Source organism: Meles meles, chromosome 13 (assembly GCF_922984935.1).
Source record: "Meles meles chromosome 13, mMelMel3.1 paternal haplotype, whole genome shotgun sequence".
Taxonomy (NCBI): Eukaryota; Metazoa; Chordata; class Mammalia; order Carnivora; family Mustelidae; genus Meles; species Meles meles.
In genome coordinates this window covers 4,202,822-4,224,304 of record NC_060078.1, presented here as the reverse complement: position 1 = coordinate 4,224,304, position 21,483 = coordinate 4,202,822, and the positions used below count along the sequence as shown (strand labels likewise).

Genomic DNA, 21,483 nt, shown 5'->3' with positions numbered 1-21,483 from the left:
ATTGCAAAAGCAAAAATTTACTTAAAACCAATTAGGGCAATTCAAGTCGCTTCTGGTGATATGTACCAACTGCTTCTTATTTACAAGCAGATCAGTATTTTTTTTTTACATTACTCCAGACATAAATTACTATTTATTACATGAAAAGGAAAAAAAAAAAAAGAAAATAGTACACATTAGAAAAAAATTCTGGAATCCATTATTTAATTGATGGACTTCTCCAACCAATTTGTCCAAACTGGAGATCTTACCATCATCTATTTGGGGACAGAGGACACCTTCCAGTCAACTTCCAATGTCTAACTCCTTACTATCTGTTCTTTTCTTAAGATGGACTTTTCAGGGGTGTTGGTACCAATCCAATTAACTATTGTGAAATGAAATGGCATGAGGAACAGATAAGGGCAGCAAATTCAATTAGGCTTTTTGTGTGTTACTACTACAAAACTTGAAGAAGAAACCATGTTTAATTCCAGGTCCCCAGGCTAAAATGTGAATCCCCTGGCAATGGCTTTACAAATTAAAAAAAAAAAAAAAAAAAAAAAAATCCCTTGCCCAAGACTTCATAAGACAAAAATAAAAAGATCAAAAAGAAAGCAGCCAAAGTACTCTTCCTTCTGAATGAATTTTAAAAAACATTCAAAAGTTTAAAAAAAAAAAAAAAAAAAAAGCCTGGGGTTTTAGAATGCCTTTGAATACTCTGAAATTATGAACCACACACAAAAATTCTTTTGGTTGCTGAGATTTCTAGGCAGTAATATTTGTTTAATTGCTTGGCACGGGCCATTCTAGTAATGGAAAACCCAGATTCCTGGCAGTGGATGTTAATCATTAATGGTGACATGCCTTCTAACAGGGGTTCAAAAACAGGTGCATGCTGCCACCCAATGCACAAAGACGGACCCAGGGAGATGATAAGCCAGGAATTTAGGGAGGAACGGCTATCTGCGGAGGCTGCAGTTTACTGAGTAACGCAGAGCACCGCCAAGTTACTGACCATTAACTCCAAGTCCGACGCCTCCTACCTCAAGCAATCAGTGAACGAGAAAGGGAGATAGTGCACGTACGCTGTGCCTTGGACTCTGTCTAAAAAGATGCAGTTAGAAACTTCTGAGGAAAAAAAAAGCGTTACATATTCTCTTTAATTTTAAGTCAGAGGCTCACAAGATGCCATGAATGCTGTATTTTCAAGGGGCACTGCACCAAAAAAATAGGGAGAAAAAATAAAGGCACCGCCAGAGGATAGCTCTGAAGTGTATCCAAAGAATAATAAAGAAACTACTCTAAAGCCCCCAAATGGAGAAAGAGCAGACACGCATTCTGAAGCATGCTTTTTGACTTTTACACCACATACAGAGTAACAATTAACTCACTGGCATGCTTCTACCCTGCCGTGTCATAAATAAGTATCAACAATTTAAAATAAAGAAGCGAAATAAATAAAAATAATCATTATTAATATCACCTCTAAATTGTAAATCCAGTATTTCTTTTATTTTTCTTCAAAGTCCACTCCCATGCCCCAAATCTTTTTTATTTTTGCTATTAAACATCTAGTCTTAGAATTCCCGAGAACAATTTGGAAAAGTGTAAAAAGAAAAAAAAAGTATTTTCTCTATTACACTAAGTCAACAAAATGTATTAAAGTTTCCAAAAAAACATAGTAATAATATCACGGAAAGTGAGCCTTTAACTCAACGCAAGATTTACCGAGTAACCGGTCAGGTCATTTTCAAGCATTTTCCTACTCAGAGGAGCCCAGTTTCCGGCCTGTCTGGCCCAGGCAAAGGTGTGGCCGCTGGAACCTGCTTGGGTTCAAATCAAAACCACCGCTTTCCTCGGCGCCTGCCAGGTGCTGGGCACTGCTCTGAGCACTCTGCACCCAGCACTCAGTGAGCCTCCCCGCACCCCGGGAGACAGCAGCCTTCCCGTGACACTTCGTGGTGGGAGAGGACAGGGGAGCCCTGGGTCAGCAAACAGTAGAGCCCCGATTCCAGTCAGCTGCCGGGCTCCAGTCTGAACCACTTTGCTGGACTGCTAAAGATTTTGGCTCTCTGCTACAGATGTGTATTTACAAAAGGGCCGGGGGTCTGTCACAGTTTTTAGAATCCTGTGTAGATATCCCCTTAGGGCTGGGACGCTGGACTCCCCGGAGAGCAGGAGGCTGAACTCAGTCTGCCGCACCACTGCTGGCTCTAAGTGTAGGAAAGTTGGTGGTTCGGAGACGTTGTAATCCCGGGAGCTTTCGCCTGGGAAGTCCTACTTCCAAACTCTGAAACAACAGGAAGCATAGTCCCCCCCTTCAAGCTCCTCCAGTATTCCAGGGGAGCTCCCCAAAGCACCACCCCTTTGGTACCCCTACTGTTCTTTGCTCACACTGGATGGATTCCCAGGTCCGTCCCTGCCTTCCAGGCCATCCTCCTTGGGGGGCTCTTTAAAACCTGTTGCTAACAATCAAACCCACCATCTAAGGTTGCATTAACCTGTTTCCTATAATTTTTTAAAGATTTTTATTTATTTGTCAGAGAGAGAGAGAGAGCAAGGGCAGAGGCAGGCAGAGAGAGAAGCAGGCTCCCCACCGAGCAAGGAGCCCGATGTGGGACATGATCCCAGGACCCTGGAATCATGACCTGAGCCAAAGGCAGCCGCTTAACCCACTGAGCCACCAGGCGTCCTTGCCTGTTTTATATTTTTAAACTCACAAAATACTGAAAGATCTAAGAAGGGACTGAATTACCTACACATTTACTACTTGAAAAAAAAATGATTTTAGGGAAAAAAAATGATTAACAGTTTACATATTTCTCTTTAGTCTTTATTGTAATCATTTAAAATCATGAAATATTTAAAATATACTACAATTAGAATAGCAAATAACCATGCACTCACCATCAATATTTAAGAGATGCTAAGTTTTTCATTTGTTTGTTTTTTAAAGATTTTATTTATTTGACAGAGAGAGATCACAAGTAGACAGAGAGGCAGGCAGAGAGAGAGAGAGAGGAGGAAGCAGGCTCCCTGCTGAGCAGAGAGCCTGATGCTGGACTGGATGCCAGGACCCTGAGATCATGACCTGAGCCGAAAAGGGTGCCAAGATACATAGCTGGTCCCTTTCAAAAACTTGTCAGCGAGATCCCAAATCCCTAGCCTGGCCTTCTAAGGACCTCGAGGATACAGGTCCACTGAGCCACCCAGGCGCCCCCACAGAGACACTAAGTTTCTAAGCTGATCCATCTCAGGTCTATTGCAGTCTGACGTGCGCCGACTCTAATCTTCTCCCCTCCCCCCTGCAGATCTGCTAAGCCTCAGCTGCTTTCTGCCCTTCCCTTACCTGGACCTTCAGTCTGTTTGTACATCTGAGTGGTGGTGTTTTGTAAACTTACATAAACGGCGTCTAATGTAACTGTTTTTCCGCAACTTGCTTGTTCCGCTCAATCTTATGTTTGAGATTTCTCCACATTGAAACATGCAGCTAGAATTCATTGGTTTTAACTAGTTTGCAGATTTCCACTGAATCGATACACAGCGGTTGGGGCATCTCGCGGTTATGGATACGGAGGCTGTTTCCAGGTTTTCGTTCTCACAAACCACGCTGATGTGAACAACAAAAATCTCCCTGTGCACGCGTGTGGGACTCTCTCGAGAACATACAAGCAGAAGTCAGACAGCGGAGTTGTACACCGCTTCTTCGATGGCACAAGATTCAGAACAGGTTTATAATACTTGAAACGGGAATGATGTGATAATGATAACAGGAGCATATTAAGAAATTTTACGCAGGTTAATTTACTTCTTATCCGCCTTTTGCTGAGTACTTTGTTCAGTGCCGTGGATGGAAATGGCCAAGAACAAGACTGCACAGCGGATGAACTGACTGCCAGCAGAAAAGGCAAACCAAGAACAATGAAGCAAGCGAACAGTAATCCGGCAGGACCCAGCACAGCCCTGACGAGGGAGTGTGGGACCCCAGACACAGTCCACCCGGTGAGTCCCGGTAAGGGAACGGAGCTGGGCAGCGCAACAGTCAAGGAGCCGGCAACCGTGAGGTGGGACCAAAAGTGAGGGAGGGGACAGTCTTCTGGACAGAGAAGACAATTTACACCAAGATCAGATGTCAAGAGCATGGCGTCAGAGGAACCAAATTAATTCAGTGTGATTGTGACAAAGTGTCCTAAATCTGTCAGGACAAAGGAAATTCATAAGGCAAGGGACTGGCCATTGAAGAAGGATGCTCAGATCTGCACCGGAGGTGGTGGCGAGGGCAGCAGGGGGGAGGCGGTAAGTGAGGACACCGCAGGGAGGCAGGTGGGAAGTGAGGACAACGGGGACGAGGGCAGGAATTCCCACTGTTGGGCTTTGTCACATAGGAGACCACGGGAAACGTCTTCCAAGAACTTTAGTCTGGATAGCTATGAGAACAGCAATCCCATTATTAAAAAAAAATTTAAAAAAGACTCAAGGAAGATTAGGCGGGGGATGAAGAGTAGGTTCTGACTTCAGTGTCTGGTGGGAAAAGGGTGCCAAGATACGTAGCCGGCCCCTTTTAAAAACTTGTCAGCGAGATCCCAAACCCCTAGCCTGGCCTTCTAAGGACCTCGAGGATACAGACTGTCATATCCCTCTTTGTACCCCAGGACTCTAACGCTGCTCCCAGCCCACAGTGCACAGTCAACACGTTTGCTGGGGAAAGCAAAACAATAACAAAACGTAACCTTGAAATTGAGACCAACGTCCCCATAGACACATTTTTAAATTACATGTATTTTTAAGAAAACAAGTTGCACCTTGGGGAATACCTACAACAAGCCTTGTATAAATTCCCAGTTCAGCAAGACAACAGTAGACGTCGGCTGCTCGAGCACAGAACGTGCGCCTACGTTGTCTTGGCATCGTTGTCTTGGTATCGCACACAGCATTGTATAATCTAACTCAAAAAAGACTTACGCGCATGTACTCACACCACAACTTGCAAGTCCCACTCCTGCCCTGACCTTTGCACTTGGGCTGGCCTTTGAGATGTAAAAGTCAGAGGTGTAACACAGCCACGCTACAGAAGGTCAAGTAGCTTTACCGTGGGGAGATGCTTCTCTGCCATGTTTCACTGTTGCAAACAGAAATGGGTAGCTGGACTCTACTGAGCAAAGCACTACCGCCTTCTTCAGGAGAATTCTACCATTTTAGAATCACAAACGTGTGAGGCATAAAAATTCCTTCCTGGACAAGGACATGGCTTCATAAAGGTTATCAAAACCCTGCAACGTTGGACTTTGTCCGGACACTGACTGTACATACAACAGAATTTAACCTGTTGAACAATTACACATTCGAGCAGAATAAACCTTGATTCATCGAAAAGCTCAAGTGCTACAAAAGCGTCTTTAAAAAAGTGAGGACTGCCGCTGTAGCACAGAGCCGTGCCATCTGCGATGGCGGGGTCCTTCAGGGCTGTGGGCCCGGTCCGTCACCCCGGGGGACCATGCGACCTGAACTCACTCCCCAACCAGTTTGCCTTCCGATCCCGCGTGCCTTCCCGTCTCACGTGTCACCGCACGTGGTGGAAGCCTTGCCACGTTTAACATGTATGTCTATTTTGTGTTGCTTCTTAACTCATCACATTAAAAGTTCAAAATTACACACTTTCCCAGTTTCTCTGACAAAGCAATGCTTTGGAGATAAAAGGTTGGGTGTGGGGGAGGGGGGGACTGGGGAGGGGGAGGGCTAGCATAAAAAAAGGCTCTAAGAGATATAACCAAAAAGTGTAAAAAGACACCTTTCTTTTTTTTTTTAGCTGTGTTATGTGAGTCACCATACAAAAAGACACCTTTCAGACAAAATGTGACAACTGAATATAGAATACTATATATCCAAGAACTGCAATTGCTTTTTAAGGTAATAATGGCAAAAAAGTTATTTCTAAAATTCTTACCAGTTAGAGATGCACATTGAGGACTTAAAGGTAAGATGACATGAGTTGAGGATTTAATTTAAGGTACCCCATTTTTTAAAAACGATGATAATGGGAAAAAAGATGAACAAAAATGACAAATATTGATAATTACTGAAGTTGGTTAATTTATACAAAGGGCTTAGTATGCTATTCTCTTTTTTTTTAATTTGTTTTACTTTTTAAAAATTCCCCTAATAAAAGGTTGTTTTTTTCCTAATCTTACATTTCGAGTATAGTTCTGTTCTAACTGGAAGGTAAGAATCAATATTCATGCCTGAAAGTAATGTATTATTGAAAATAATGCTAACAGTGTTCTTGACTCATGTTTTCCAGAATCTCCATAAATGTGGGCACGTTGCGCAATTACGACAGCTATCTCACCTTTTCCTTTGTTCTCAGTTCATCGAACATTTGTTGAATTTCTAGCTTCCAGTCATCTTGCATAGAATGAAAAGATTCTTGAGGCATTTCAGTCATAACCGTCCCTTCAATAGCGGTCAGTTGTTCAAGAATTAAGGCAAATGAAGGACGAATGTGGGGGTCTTGCTGCCAGCACTCTAAAATCGACAAGAACCACATTAATTCCACTTCTCAGCATAGTTTGGATTATCAGCCCATGCTGATGGTGTCTGCTGGAGATTTTAAAAGCCAACTGATAATGGTTTTGAAAATTTTATTTTACACAGTGACCAGGTCGGTGGCATGCATAATATTTACTATTAGATAAGGCTCTTGTTGTTTATCTTCTACAACGTTAATATGTGGGTGTGGGCGGTCCGTGCCTTACCATGAACTCTGGTTCAGGAGCCTAGGCTGCTCTAGCCAGGGATGTACAGGTACGGAGTTCTAGAACTCGACCCAAGAAAACCAAAGTTTCTAAAAGGTTATAATTACAAGAGAGGGTCTAAGAAATGGCCTAATAATGAAGGAAGGTAACTAGCTGCTTGCAAAAGGAGTCAGTTAATTTTTAAAAGAAAAGAATGAAATAGATAAGGTCACGGCAAAACCGTGCCGGTTAAGATCGTAAAACATTTTTGATCATGAGGCAGAATTTAAAACAGCAGAATGGAACAACTAAGCTCTGTCTTTGAGCGTTACTGGTGTACTTGGCAAAAACTTCATTACCAGTTGTCTGAATTTTGTACATAACTGAGTCACTGATACAACTAGATGGGTTTTTAAAGTTACTTAATCCCTCAATACTTTACCTGACATCTTAGAGTGAAGAAAATGTTTCTAGTTCATAAAACAGTATAGTTGCTTACAAGCATTTGTAAATTAGAATCTTAGAAATTATCTTTTTTTTCATTTCATTTATTTATTTAACAGAAAGAGACACACACACACAGCAAGAGAGAGAACACAAGCAGGAGGAGTGGGAGAGGGAGAAGCAGGCTTCCTGCTGAGCAGGGAGCCCGATCCCAGCCTTGATCCAGGACCCTGGGATCATGACCTGAGCTGAAGGCAGAAGCCCAACAACTGAGCCACCCAGGTGCCCCTAGAATCCTAGAAATTACTCTTTTGCTTAAAAAATAGACGGGGTGCCTGGGTAGCTCAGTGGGTTAAGCCTCTGCCTTCAGCTCAGGTCATGATCTCAGGGTCCTGGGATCGAGCCCTGCATCGGGCTCTCTGCTTAGCAAGGAGCCTGCTTCCTCCCCTCTCTCTGCCTGCCTCTCTGCCTACTTTTGATCTCTCTCTCTGTCAAATAAATAAATAAAATCTTTTAAAAAAGCCCTTAAAAATTTTAGACGTTCTCCTGAGTGAATCCCGTTGCCTCCAGACACACAGAAACTGAGGTGCACAAATACCTTTCATGAGCTTGGCAAATGGCTCCGGGCAGGTGGACGGAATGGGCAAAGTGAGCTTATTGACGGCCACCCCATAGGCCACGGCGAGCCCATCGATGCCACGGTAGGGGACTTCTCCCGTGAGCAGCTCCCACAGCAGGACTCCATAGCTGCAAAGCAAAATTGCCATAAAGTCACATGGGTTAAATGATGTCTGTTCCTTACAACCTAAGTGGTAGGATAAAAGCATCAGAGCCCTCATCCAGCTCTGATTAAGAATATTCTCTTCCAACAAAACCCTTAAGTGGCACTTACCCCAAGATGGGAGGGGGGCTCTTTCAGCAAACCTCCCAAACCCATGTAAGTACACACCTTCCCAGAAGTCAGTTATGCATTCATGACAGGAATTAAAACTATCAGCAATATTGCTGAATAGTTACTGACAAATAAATCCGCAGGGGCCTCCTTGTGCCTGCAAGTCGGACGAAACACCTCTTCTTTGTAACTTTGTATCCATTAGTACCTTAGTTTCCCTTTATCCTCTTCAAAACATAAAGTACAAATTATCTTTTGTTAATACATAAAATACCACTCACTCCAGACATCCTGTGAGATTTTAAATGGAAACACACAGGCATATAACCAACAGTTGTATTTATTTGCTTTACTTCTAACATAATTCGTACAGTCCGATTTACTTTTCTAATTTTTGAAAACATCATTAGATTTAAGTTTTTAAAAAGTCTGAAATTTAGAGTAGTAACTTGATTCTCATTTCTTATGTTTGTTGCTTACATAGGACATTAAAGCATCGTTTTGAAGAGAGCAAACAGAAGGCAGTAAAATAAGCCTAAAGGAAAGGCCGAACAGCTCAAAATAACGCCAAAAAAAGCATTGAAATTTGGCTATGGAGTTGATGTCTGAGTCCCCTTTGATTACCTCCTGATCTAAAGGGATGTGGAGACTCGGAGCATCTCGACTGTAACAGGACAAGCTGTCTCTGATGACCTGGTCTGGAAAGAGCTGGAAACTCTCCAGACTCCAGCTTCAGACCACCCCAGATCTGACAGCCTCTCATTTAAAGACCTCGCCATTAGTGCCAGTGGGAATCTAGACTATCTACTGAAGACGCTCAGAATAAAAATGTAGAAATGACATAATGTGCCCAGTCAGTGAGGTCTGGAGATCCTCCAGCCCATGTTCTACCAGCTCTAAGTGAAGGTGTGTGAGTCCCGAGGACCCTCAGTCCGGCTCCTTCCCTGAGCAGGTGGAGTACCAGGGCACCTGGTAAGACAGCCGAAAGACAGCTGGATCTGGAAGCTCAAGACTGGACCTCAGTTTCAGCTCAAGTCATTATCTCAGTGTCATGAGTTCAAGTTCCACGTCGGTTCTAGACTCAGCACAGAGTTTGCTTGAATTTCTTTCTCCCTCTGCCTCTGTTCCTGCCCCGTGCTCACATATCCTCTCAAGTAAATAACTCTTGGAAAGGAAAGGAGAAAAGGGGAGAGGAGGGGAAGGAAGGATCACTATTTACTAGCTACGTTTCCACTCACAAAGCCCTTAACAGCTGATTGTGAAGTAGGCGATCTATACAGTAATAGCGATGTCTATTCTACCATCTCAAAGCACTGTGTTATATTGAAAAAAGGGAGAATATATAATATAGTGCTTTTAAATTATATAATGCTGTAACTATTAACAATTAAGTTGAAATCAGTATTTTCCAAAGGTAATTACCAGTTTAGTTTCTTAAAAATTACCTACATTATGGTGCCTTAGCAGAGACACTTTAATTGCAAGAATAAGTAAATGTAACTCATAGATCAAACAACAAAAATCACCTCAGAGCAGGGGACAAAAACGCCTGCAAGTAACTGAAAACTGTCTAAATTCAAAGCCACTTCCTTGCTCTTCTCATTAGCACATAACAAAACTAAAATAATAACAACAGCATAACTTTGCTTCTTGGAAGTTTCAGCAAATGAATAACTCAAGACAGGTCATGTTTCTAGAGAGCAGAGGGCTTATGTTAAAAACCCACGTGGAGAAAAAAAACAACATGGAAAAAAAGAACTATTTTCATGGGACTATTTGCAGAATGTAATGCATTTTCTTTTGTTCTCCGATCTCGGGCAGGATACGATATAAATAAGGCTGTCTCCGAAGAACTCAGACAGCCTGCGAATAACAGAAGGGCTGTGCTTGCAGGAACCTGGCTCCCAGGTCTGGGATGTTGAGTATAACTACTTACTAGCTCTATAACGCTGAGGAAAGGTCCTATTGTCCCAGTGCCCTGGTTACCTGCTCTGCGGAAGTGCGGTCATCTCAGGAGATACTGTGAAAATTCAGTGACGGCTCTAAGTTACTTTGTGCTGTAATAACCATGAAGGAGGAAGAAGGGTGAGAGAGGATCAGTGAACCCACTAATTAACGTACTAGTCCGTACGCTAGTACAGCAGTCCGCTGCGCAGAGTACCGTAACGTCTCTTGAATGAAATCGTTTTTATGTGAATGTTATAAAAGGAGATTCTAAAGCAAAGAAGTGTGCAATTCAGAAGGGGGGAAGGGAGGGGACTTCCCACCTTTTGCATCCTGACACCCCAGGGCTCCAGTGTGCTTTACCGGATTAATGCATTCTCCAGGTGGGTGGGGATGCTTGGCTCCACAACCAGGTGGCTCTAGATGTCAGTAGTTTCTACTCCTTTCCATGGAATTTCATGCTTTTTTTCTTCCTAACACCTATTTTGTTTTCAGCTGCCAACTTTTACCAACTTAGCAACCCTCTCTCCTCTTCTAACTAGCTGCTTTTACTGAAAATCGGACAATTGAACTTGTAAAACAGAAATAAACAGATTTGGAAATAATCAATGAAACTAAAAGGCAGCCTACGGAATAGGAGGAGAAATTTGCAAATGACACATCTGATAAAGGGTTAATGTCCCAAACTATAAAGAACTTATCAAACTCAACACCCCCCCCCAAAATAATAATCCAACCAGGATTATTATCATCAAGAAATGAACCAGGCAGAAGAGATGAATAGTCATTTTTCCAAAGACGACACCCAGAGGGCCAACAGACACATGAAAAGATGCCCGACATCATTCATCACCAGGCAAATGCAAATCAAAAATCAGGATGAGATACCACCTCACACCTGTCAGAAGGGAGAAAATTACTAACAGAGCAAACAACAGGTATCGGCGAGGTTGTGAAGAAAGGGGAACCTCTTACACTGTTGGTGGGAATGCAAACTGGAGCAGCCACTTTGGAAAACAGTATGGAGGTTCCTCAAAACATTAAAAATGTATCTATCCTATGATCCAGCAATTGTACTACTGGGTATTTCTCCAAAGGATACAAAAATACAGATTCAAAGGGGTACATGTACCCCAATGTTTACAGCCACATTATCAACAAAGCCAAACTGTGGAAAGAGCCCAAGTGCCCATCAACTGATGAATGGATAAAGATGCGGTGTATGTATACAATGCAATATTACTCAGCCATCAAAAAATGAAATCTTGCCATTTGCAATGAGGTGGATGGAGCTAGAGTGTATTATGCTAAGCGAAATAAGTAAGAGAAAGAAAAATGCCTTATGATTTCAGTCATATGTGGAATTTAGAAAACCAAACAGATGACGATAAGGGAAAAGGAAAAAAATGAGAGAGGGGGAAGCAAACCATAAGAGATTCTCCCCCCTTTTAAAAAAAAAAAAAAAAAGGTTTTATTTATTTATTTGACACAGAGAGAGAGAGAGTGAGTGAGAGACTACAAGCCGGGGGAGAGGCAGAGAGAAAGGGAGAAGCAAGTTTCCCGCTAAGCAGGGAGCCCGATGTGGGGCTCGATCCCAGGACCCTGGGATCATGACCAGAGGCAAGGGCAGACCCTTAACAACTGAGCCACCCAGGCACCTTAAGAGACTCTTAAGGATAGAGGACAAACTGAGGGCTGACAGAGGGAGGTGGGGGGGGAGGGGCTCGATGGGTGATGGGCATTAAGGAGGGCACTTGTGATGAGCACTGGGTGTTACAGGTAAGTGATGAATCCCTAAATTCTACTCCTGAAATCAAAATAAATGAATAAGTAATAAAAATATTTATTGATATGCAATCACCATTAAAAAAAAAGAAAGAAACAGATTTTTAGAGAAGAGCTCTCCAATGAGGGTACGGAAGAAAAGGCCTGTATTCTCTGTTCCACTCGATTCCTGAAAACTCTGGGACTCATCGACAGGGAGTGCGGCAACCAGTTCCTGTGGCCCGTCTACAAAAGCAGAAAGTGTGGTGGGAGTGCGGCCGTCTGCAAGGGCAGAAAGTGTGGTGGGAGTGCGGCTGTCTACAAGGGCAGAAAGCGTGGTGGGAGTGCAACCGACTACAAGAGCAGAAAGTGCGGTGCTCACCTCCAGATGTCACTTCCCTTAGAAAACAGGGAAGACTTGATGACTTCGGGCGCCATCCAGGCATAGGTACCCGCTGCACTCATCTTGGTCGTCCTGTGCCATTCTCTCGCCAACCCAAAATCTGTAATCTTCAACGTTTTATTGCAGAAGTCATCATGCTCTATCTTCTCAAGAAGCAAAACTAAAAAAAAAAAAAAAATCAAAGGTAGGCTATTTTCCTATTGTTATAATTTTCTGGTCAAACTGTTTCCTTGGTATTGAAGGCAGGACCTTCAGCTCAGTCAGCAGCGTAAATGAGAATGGGCTTGTATTCTGCCATCTTGCCTTACATTATCTATGCCACAACATTTACTGGGTCATTGGTGCCTGCAGTTACAAGTTAAAAAGAAAATCAACATGGCTTAGCACTCTATGAATGCTTCTCTTGATGGGAAAGTAAATGATTTCTAGGGGGCAAGAAACATTTACTGAGGCATCACGGATAGGGTCAGAAGTCTGTGAGAGCTTCCTTGGTAAGAATACATTGTTTTCTTCCTAGAAGTTAGGTCCTGATTTAAATGCAGAGCCCTTTCATTTTCTCTTTTTTATTACGTTCAGTTAGCCGGCGTATAGTACATCATCAGTTCTTGTTAACTGTGCGTGATACCCAGTGCAGAGCCTTTTCTACCGAAGGTATTCAAGAGTATCACAGGCAGACGACTCGTCACCATAAATTATTATTAAATAGGATCTTAGAGTAAACTTGCAAAATGCTTAGAGATTTTTAACTCATAAATTATTTTATGAGCTAGGATTGCTTTACTAAAGCTCAAAATATAGCAGGAAACAGAAACAGTAGAGAAATGTCATCCGGACACTAGTTCTCCTCGCCCCCCAGCCTCCTGACAAAATCGGACCCCTCGAGAGCCACTTCTGGTAGAACTCCCACCACAGTCCCCGCCAAAGTCACCTCTGACTTCTGCACCAGACTGTCAGCTCTGAGAGAGTGAGTGTATGCAAGAGAGAGAGAGAGAGAGAGAGAGAGAGGAAGCTGGTATGGATGGGAGGACGATGGGGACAGACATGTTCAATTCTCATTCGTAGTCACCTGTCCACTCCGTGTCTCATCTTATTCAGAGCAGGAGCTGAATGCTCTTAAACGAACACAACACACACATTCTTTTTTTTTTAAAGTTATTTATTTATTTATTGGACAGACAGAGATCACAAGTAGGCAGAGAGTCAGGCAGAGAGAGAGAGAGGAGGAAGCAGGCTCCCTGCTGAGCAGAGAACCTGATGTGGGGCTCGATCCCAGGACCCTGAGATCATGACCCAAGCCGAAGGCAGAGGCCTAACCCACTGAGCCATGCAGGCGCCCTGACACGCACATTCTTACACTTGCCCCGTGCTCACGCTAGTCCCACCTAATACGAATGACAACAAATTAGAGAGCTGCTAACAAGTGCGGAGTTTTCCTGTATGCCTTGCACACATCCACGATTTCATTCAATCGTCATAAAAACCCCAAGGGATGGGCCTCCCTTATCTAAAGACAATCAGTACCGAAAAAAAATAAAGCCACAGAATGAATCCACTGAAACAGTAACCCAAATATCATTATAAACAGGGCAAATGGGGTATTGTTATTCAGGTTTTACCTTGAAAAATAAAATGAAAATAAGTCTTTTTCATGGTTTGGTTTTTTAAAGAAAGGATGTTTACGTCATTGTTGTAACCATGCGCTAACTCTTGGAAGGATAAAAACAAAACACACGGGGGATGTCCTTTAGAATAAATTATCCAAACAAAACTGAAGCAAGGCATAAGACATTCGCCTTTTTGATTTTTGGAACAGGATCCTAAAGAGGACCATTTTCCCAGATGTTAGTTATAAGAATAACGAGCATTTACTGAGTACATTCATTCTGTGTGTCAAATGCACTTACAGCGACTTCAATCATGAAATCCACACCGCAGTACAATAGGGATTTACTATTTACTATTCTGTGCTTCACAGATAAGGGAGCCAAGACACAGGTGTTGCTTAAGCGTCCAAGGTCACAGCTGAGGAGCAGTGACGACCTCCAAGCAGTCTGACCCCAGAGACACACACTCCTAACCACTGCGGCATTGCTCGGAGGGTGGCTTTTATCAGGTTCTCAGGAGAGCTTTCTGTATCCTTTGGAAATCTCTCTTCATTCTCCATTCTCTCCATTCTGACCTCCTATCATTGCAAGATCACCACGTGATCCCCGTGGAGGGACTAGCGGGTCATGAGGAAGGACGTGCACTGCTCGGCCACATTGCTTGGTTCAGATTCCCCGCATCTGTTTCTTTGTCACAGGAATCGTGATAGTGAGGTTGTAGTGAGCAAGAGATGGATACATAACACCGTTTGAAAGAGTGTTTTGTGACGAGCACGCACACACACCCTTTATCAGTATGTTTGAAAGTGTTTTTAGTAATATGTCTTTCCAAATCACTTTCACGGACTTCAGGGAATCCCCTTATCTTTCTCAAGACTTGAAATTTCACTCTGCAATGGATTCGTATTGTGTTTGCATCATATCGTCAAATATTTATACTATTGAGTGGTCATAAAAGTTGAAGAGTTAAAGCAACTGGAGAGAGCCAACACCAGATTTCAACAGGAAGAGGTGTTCGAGTGGGCACCGGCCCAGGTTGCCAACACTGAATGAATACTGCTGTGCTGGAACATTGCTTTCCCCAACTGACCTTCTAACTGTGGGATTTAGAGAGCAAGCCTCCGGCTCTACTTTTACATCCGTTACCTAGATGACAGTTCAGCTTTAAGATGGTTTATGCGCCTGCCCGCGGTTACACAGTTGGGAAGCAGCAAGGCCAAAATTCTACTGTTTTTCCTGCTTATAATCTCAACACTATACTATAAAGAGGATGGATGGGGGCTGGTGGGGAGACTCACTTCCATTTGGAACAGCCTCTTGTGCCTTCTGCCCGTCTATACTGTACCTATTCTCAAGGCCCAGCTGCCTTGGGAAACCCTTGTGGGGCAGCCCACAAAACAGTGACTATTTCATCTTCCCAGTCGTTCATCACCCACGTGTTATGCTGTTTTGTCCGTTATGTTTTTGTATAAGACTTATTGCCCTAAATCATATCCGAAGCTACCAAATCCTAGGAACTGCGTTTTACAGATTTCCCCTGCGTTTCACTGACTGCTCCATGGAAGCATGGACAATAGAGGTGATGATCGCCAGTGCTCACACGAAGGACGCTGCCTCCCATTTGCCGGTCCTCTTCCTCGGTAGTCATTTCACACACTGAACATTGCGTTCCAGCCTCACACAGTTCTATGCGGTGGGAATCGTGACCTCCAGCTTACAGTCTGGATACGTGACCCAAAGCAGGCGGCTACAACTCAGAGCCAGATTCCAGACCCATCGGCAGACGCTTCCCCAGCCTTCCGCAAAACTGACAAAGCTGCCGGTGGTAGGAAGGGAGCAAAAGGACCCGGTGTTTCATTTTGCAGATTGCTTGAAAGATGAATCTTGAACTTCCCTTCCTTCCACATCAGCTTAGGGCATACTTCTTTCTCAGTCCTTACTCTTGTATCAAGAAAAGCAAAATATCTAGTCCCTGAAAACCCTAAGTACTTAAGCCACAGAAACAAACAAAAAAAAATCAAATGAGCGACATCATCGCAGTGTGACATTTTCCCACGTATAACACTGCTAATTTCACTTTTAAACAACGGTTATTTTTAACACCAAAAAGAACCCCAAATCAATGATCAAAATGGCCTGTAGTTCTATCGACCTTTGTTTTCCAAGACATTTTCACGTGTGTCCTTCACTCTTAGAAACATCACCTAGGGAGGAATGAGGAAGCACTGATTAAAACAGGCCTAAAAATCTGACTGTCCCTTCCCAGGCCCCAGGAAGGCCTGGCAGCCCTTGAGAAGCAAAGCCTAAGAATGCCCCCAAAGAAGTGAAAAAAGAAATAAAAGCGAGTTTTTATTTTTGTTAAACAAAACATTTAAAACCGATCGCTTTCTAAATAAATGTCAGGGTACATCGTGCTATGAGCAGCCTTTGCATTGATGGTTTCCAGCGTCCCTCCCCCCACGCCCACTCCAGTCCAGATTTCCACGGGAGCTAAGTGCCTGTACACTTTGCACAGAAAACAAGTTAAAATAACACTGTGATTGCCAAATGTGTAGAGTCCCATGAAAGGCCCATTGTTTCAGATTCTATTTCAGAGGTGTTCGGCAGAATTCCTGAAATTCCTTATCTTTTGGGCAAAGTGACTGAAACCAAAAATAGCCAGCGTCCCGACAGGTAGCTTCAGGCACCTGGCCAGGTTTCAGCCTGGGGACTCCGGGTTGGCAGCCAACTTCCGCTTCCTGCCGTACCCCAGGAAGGGCCCCAGCACGCCGGCCCGCCACCAGAAGGTATAATGTACAGACCAGGCACATAAACATTTTTGGCCACAGAAACGGTAAAATTCTTGTGGGTAACCTAGCGACGGGTGTTGGAGCCCCCTTTTGTGAGACTTCAGTGGAGATTTTTGACCCTTGTTAGCCCAGTTCTCGAACAATCAGCCTTTACAACCTTGTACTTGCTCTACTTATTCAACCATGAGGCACGTGGTTTTTCCGGCTCCTTTGAAGTTCCACACTGCTATTTTCAGAATTATAGCATATAATGTATATATTTTTTTAAAAGCAATTACACTGTATCCGTTCTATTTTCTCAACATTTATGGGATTGCTGTGTCCAAATTCCATTTGAGTCAAATACGTTAGTTTCAATTAATCTTTAACTAAGAATATATTATTTAAAAAAAAGGAGTAAGAAAGCAAATGGGTTTGAGGAAAAGCAAAATGTGGAAGAATATAGTATTAATGAACATAATTTTCTCAACCAAAGGAAGGTGGCTCTGAGAATTTCAAGTCTGAAATAAGTACTAGGGAATAAGTACTAGGTCCACATCACCACATTTGGCATCGTTACTTTCCATCAGTCTTTCACTGGCACCATCTTGTCTCCCCCAACATGCACTCCATTCATTCACTCTCCAGTCTATGGAGGCAAATGCAAACTTTCTCCCTGGCCTTCAAGCCCCTTCTGGACCTCATTTGAAATGACCTCTCCAGATTCTGTGTCCTCTATGATGAAGCCTGCATCTTAACAATTGTGTGTATTACCGGCCACGTCTGGAAAACACAACATTGTATCCCGGCGTTCGCTGCATAGAACGCTCCTCCCACCTTCCATGAAAACCACACGGGGTGGGCACCCCACTTCCTGCATGCGCATCAGGACACCGGTACTGCCTTCCTACTGCAGTGTTAACCAGGAGACCACTTCAAGTCCATTAGCCTGTGGAATCTCCAATTCCCCTTCTCTTTAAAAAAAAGGGGGGGGGCAACTTCCTCACTCTCCTCCTGTCCGGTACTCCAGGAGTCAATAAATACCTTCTCCCCTTGGGTGCCTTCCCGCATGACTGCTGCTAGAAGTTCCCATTTTTAATGCCCTGAAGTTCTACCATTATGGCTTACCCTACCTGTTCCTCTCATCTCTCTGATTAAATTATAAGCAACTGGAGGATAGAATTTGCACCTAATGAATGTTATGTATTGATTTACTGATGCTACACACAAGCCATTCATATCTGTTAAGTAAATGGGTACATGGATAGTAAAGGGGGAAAACGGAGTATGAAGAAGACGAGTTACCAGCTTTCTCACATGAAGTCAGCTGCTGCGACAGAAAACCAACTTGCCTCTGCACTCCCGAAACAGTATTAGGAAACCCAGACCGTTTTAAGGAGAATGACAACAGAATCATTGTTTTGAATTCCCGTCCGTCTGCGGCATTCGACCTCGCTGATCATTCTTCCCCAAAACACGTTCTTCCCTGACCTCCAGAGCATCCTCGGCTCCCTGGGGCTCCCTTTCTCTTCTCACCACTCCTTTTTCTGATTCCTCCTATCTCCCTGATCTCTAACTACTGCAGACCGCCAGGAATGGGCTGTGGATCTCTGGTCTTTCTATCTACCCACTCCCTAGCTAATCTCAGCCCACCTCAGGGCTTTAAATACCATGCTGACACAGATGACTCCCAGATTCACCTCCGCCCTGGTTTCCCTTCCATCTCTTGTCAACCCCGCAGCAGTACATTTGCTAGAAAGCAAGGCAGATCCCAGTCCTTAGTCTGAAGCTCTCCATGGTCATGGTAAAGTCAAAGGTCTTGCAAGATCTGCCCAACCTGATCCCCCACCCCCTCCTGTCCTACTGTTCTCCTTCAGTCCTCTCCTGCCACACTGGCCTCCTGCTTCGGGAATTTTGCGGTTGATGATGACACGTTCCCTCACTTCTTCAGGTTTTCCTGATCAGCCACCTCTTCTGGAAGGCCACCCTTACCCATCTAACTTAAAACCTTAACTGCTCACCTCAACAGACTCACCTCTTCGATCCTACTCTTCCAGTTTTCCTACTAAAGCACCTCTCCACTCTCCAACATGCTACATCTCTTACTACTTCTCGGTGAACGTCTGTGCCGCTTACTGGAACGTAACTTCTGGGAGCGGAGGAAAGCATTTCTCCTTTGCTCATGACTGAACATCAGGAGCCTCGGAGGGTTCCTGGCCCATTGTACACGTCCATAAACAGCTGCTGCATGAATGAATGAGTTGGCTTGCTGAATACAAGAAGATGGAATTCTCTAGAGAAAATAGAGATGTGATTGCCTAATGTAGAGCTTCACTTTGCTCTTGTGCCAGAAAGAACAGCCACCGTACAAACCTTTTTATGGACACATACAATGCTCCGTTTTAACAAGAAACCTTCTTACATTTCATTGTGTGCGCAAATCTAGTTCAATATTTGTGTCCCCTCAGTATTTTCACCAAGTAGGTGCAAAGCAAACGGAGGGAGGAAGTCTTCGACAGTATCCTATGCTAACGTATTAGGGAACAGAAAGTCATATACCTGATATTATGTGATTCAACATTTGCAGAAAACCTGAAACTAAATAAACTCCTTCATATCGCCTTGAGCCAGTAATGATTCAAACATTCCTGTATGCAATCAAGATACTTCCCCACATGGCGTGTGATTTGGTCTTTTTCCAATAGCTTAGAAAAGCAACTGGTAATGAAACCCGGTAGTGAAACAGTTACAATAGCAACATAGTACTTCATGCCTCCTCCTTGACCCTCAACTTATCAACCCGAGTTACCAGCGGACCTGCCAAAGCGCGCAGACGGTAGCACTCCTACAGAGAACAAAGCTGCAGACTGTTTCCTCATACTGCTGGCTGGCCCCAGTCAAGCAAATTAGCCACATCAAAAAGACCCTCACCCCTGTGCAAGATGAACAAATATGTGATTACCCGGCACTATATATTGCTGAATGACTAATAATAATGTTCTTAAGATGACAGTTGTCGAAAACTGTTAAGTATCAATGAGTTCACACATACACAAATGAGATATTTAAAGTACTCAAAGTGTTCCTAAACAATATATAAAAATGAGCATAGTCACCAACTTCCACTGAGATTGTGTCTTAAGTTTTCTAAATACTTTAACATAGGCCAGGTGTTGGCAAACTATATCCCATGGGCCAAATCCTGCCCAATGCCTATTTTTGTAAATAAAGTTTTATTGGAACACGGTCACATTCATTTTCACATACTGTCTGTAGATGCTTTGGGCTACAACAGCAGACTTGACCAGCTGCAAGAGAGACCTTATGGTTCACAAAGTCAAAAATATTTATTATCTGGATCTTCATAGGGAAAGTGCGCCAACCCCGGCAGCACACTGTCTCACTTTATCCTCACATCACCTTATTCAGGAAGTCAGGGCTGTGAACCCACCGCTAGTGAGCTGTGGAGTCAGAGGGCAAACCTCAGACACCACAATGACACTATTCGTCACCCAATGTCAAAGGAATAAATGCTTAAAGAGATTCCCTTCCCCAGAGACACAAGCCCAGAAAAAGCTACCCATAGTCTCACCTGGTGCCTTTTATGACCAACTGTGCAATTTCATCAGACACTTAACCAGATTTGAGATGCGGTCTGGGTTCATGGAAGGATTTATATAGATCAACCCAGAGAACCCTCAGAAGGAACCCACAAATCTGGTCCTTTGAATAGCAGTTTCCAAACTTGGCTCTGCTTTTAAGGCATCCAGAAGATTTATATATATATCTTCTGGATGCCCAAATATATATATATATATATATATATATAATATATATATATATATAGGGGCATCTGAGTGGCTCCGTAAGTATCTGCTTTTGGCTCAGGTCATGATCCTAGGGTCCTGGGATCAAGCCCTGCATCTGGCTCCCTGCTCGGCGGGAAGCCTGCTTCTCCCTCTCCCACTCCCCCATTTGCATTCCCTCTCTCACTGTGTCTCTCTCTGCTGAATAAATAAATAAAAATCTTTTAAAATATATATATATGTGTGTATATATACATATATACATATATTGCTTCATCAAAAGCTCAGATGGATTAATGGAGGGATAGGGTTAGATCTGTGTTAAAGCAAGTCGATAAAACAGGAATGGTAGAATCTGGGTGGTGAGGATATAAGTGCTCACTTCAAGCTCCTTCAATTTCATATTTCAATATTTTATAAATAAAATGTCAGGGGAAAAAATTCATTGCTTGTTCCCAACCAAGGTCAACTAAATCAGAACATCCAAAAGTGAGACAGAGGATTTTAATTTTTAAAAGCTCACGAGGAGCTTCTGATGCTAGTGTAGGAACAACTCCTCCAGAGTCCTTTCTTTCCCAACAGAACCGATCGCCTCGCCTGGGGGGCGGGGTCTCAAAGCAGGGACCCCTGGGCAACCCTAAGGTAGCAACAGATTAAATACAGAAGCAGATATGAACATCCATTTGTCTTCTATTAAGTCTGGCATCAAAGAGCTTCGAAAGTGTAAAGCAGTGCCGCTCTCCTTTCTAAATTTCTTTTGGAAAATAAGACTTTTCTCCCATTAGAAATGCTATGCTAACATGTCATGGGTCTGTTATTTTTATATTATTAAGCATTTTTAAATGTATCATGTTAAGTTTCTAACTCAGTAAACACCAGCAGCTTTTACCCACGTAAACAAGAGTTCTTCACGGGCCTGATAACAAACACTTGAGAACTGCTCATCCAGGCGACAGATGGAGAAGATAAAAGCTCAGGCTCCAGGATTAGTGGCTCTGGATTCAGCTCTCTGACAAGGGAGCTTCACAGAGGCAATCAAACCCCAGCTTCAGTCTCTCCGCCTGTAAAATGGGAATAAAATACCGACCTCAAAAGTCGCTGTGACGAGTAAGTGCGGATCGAGGCTGGGCAGCACCCAGTGCCTG

At 43.4% G+C, this 21,483-nt stretch overlaps 1 protein-coding gene across 1 annotated transcript in view; it reads right to left on the bottom strand.

The window, feature by feature from the left end:
* Nucleotides 1-21,483, bottom strand: part of MAP3K21 (mitogen-activated protein kinase kinase kinase 21) — a 55,886-nt gene that overhangs the window by 27,498 nt on the left and 6,905 nt on the right. The window contains exons 2-4 of the mRNA XM_046026945.1: nucleotides 12,140-12,320; nucleotides 7,756-7,904; nucleotides 6,329-6,504 (exon numbers count right to left, since the gene is read on the bottom strand). Of these exons, the coding sequence (XP_045882901.1) occupies nucleotides 6,329-6,504; nucleotides 7,756-7,904; nucleotides 12,140-12,320 (506 nt within the window). The remainder of the gene's footprint in view (nucleotides 1-6,328; nucleotides 6,505-7,755; nucleotides 7,905-12,139; nucleotides 12,321-21,483) is intronic.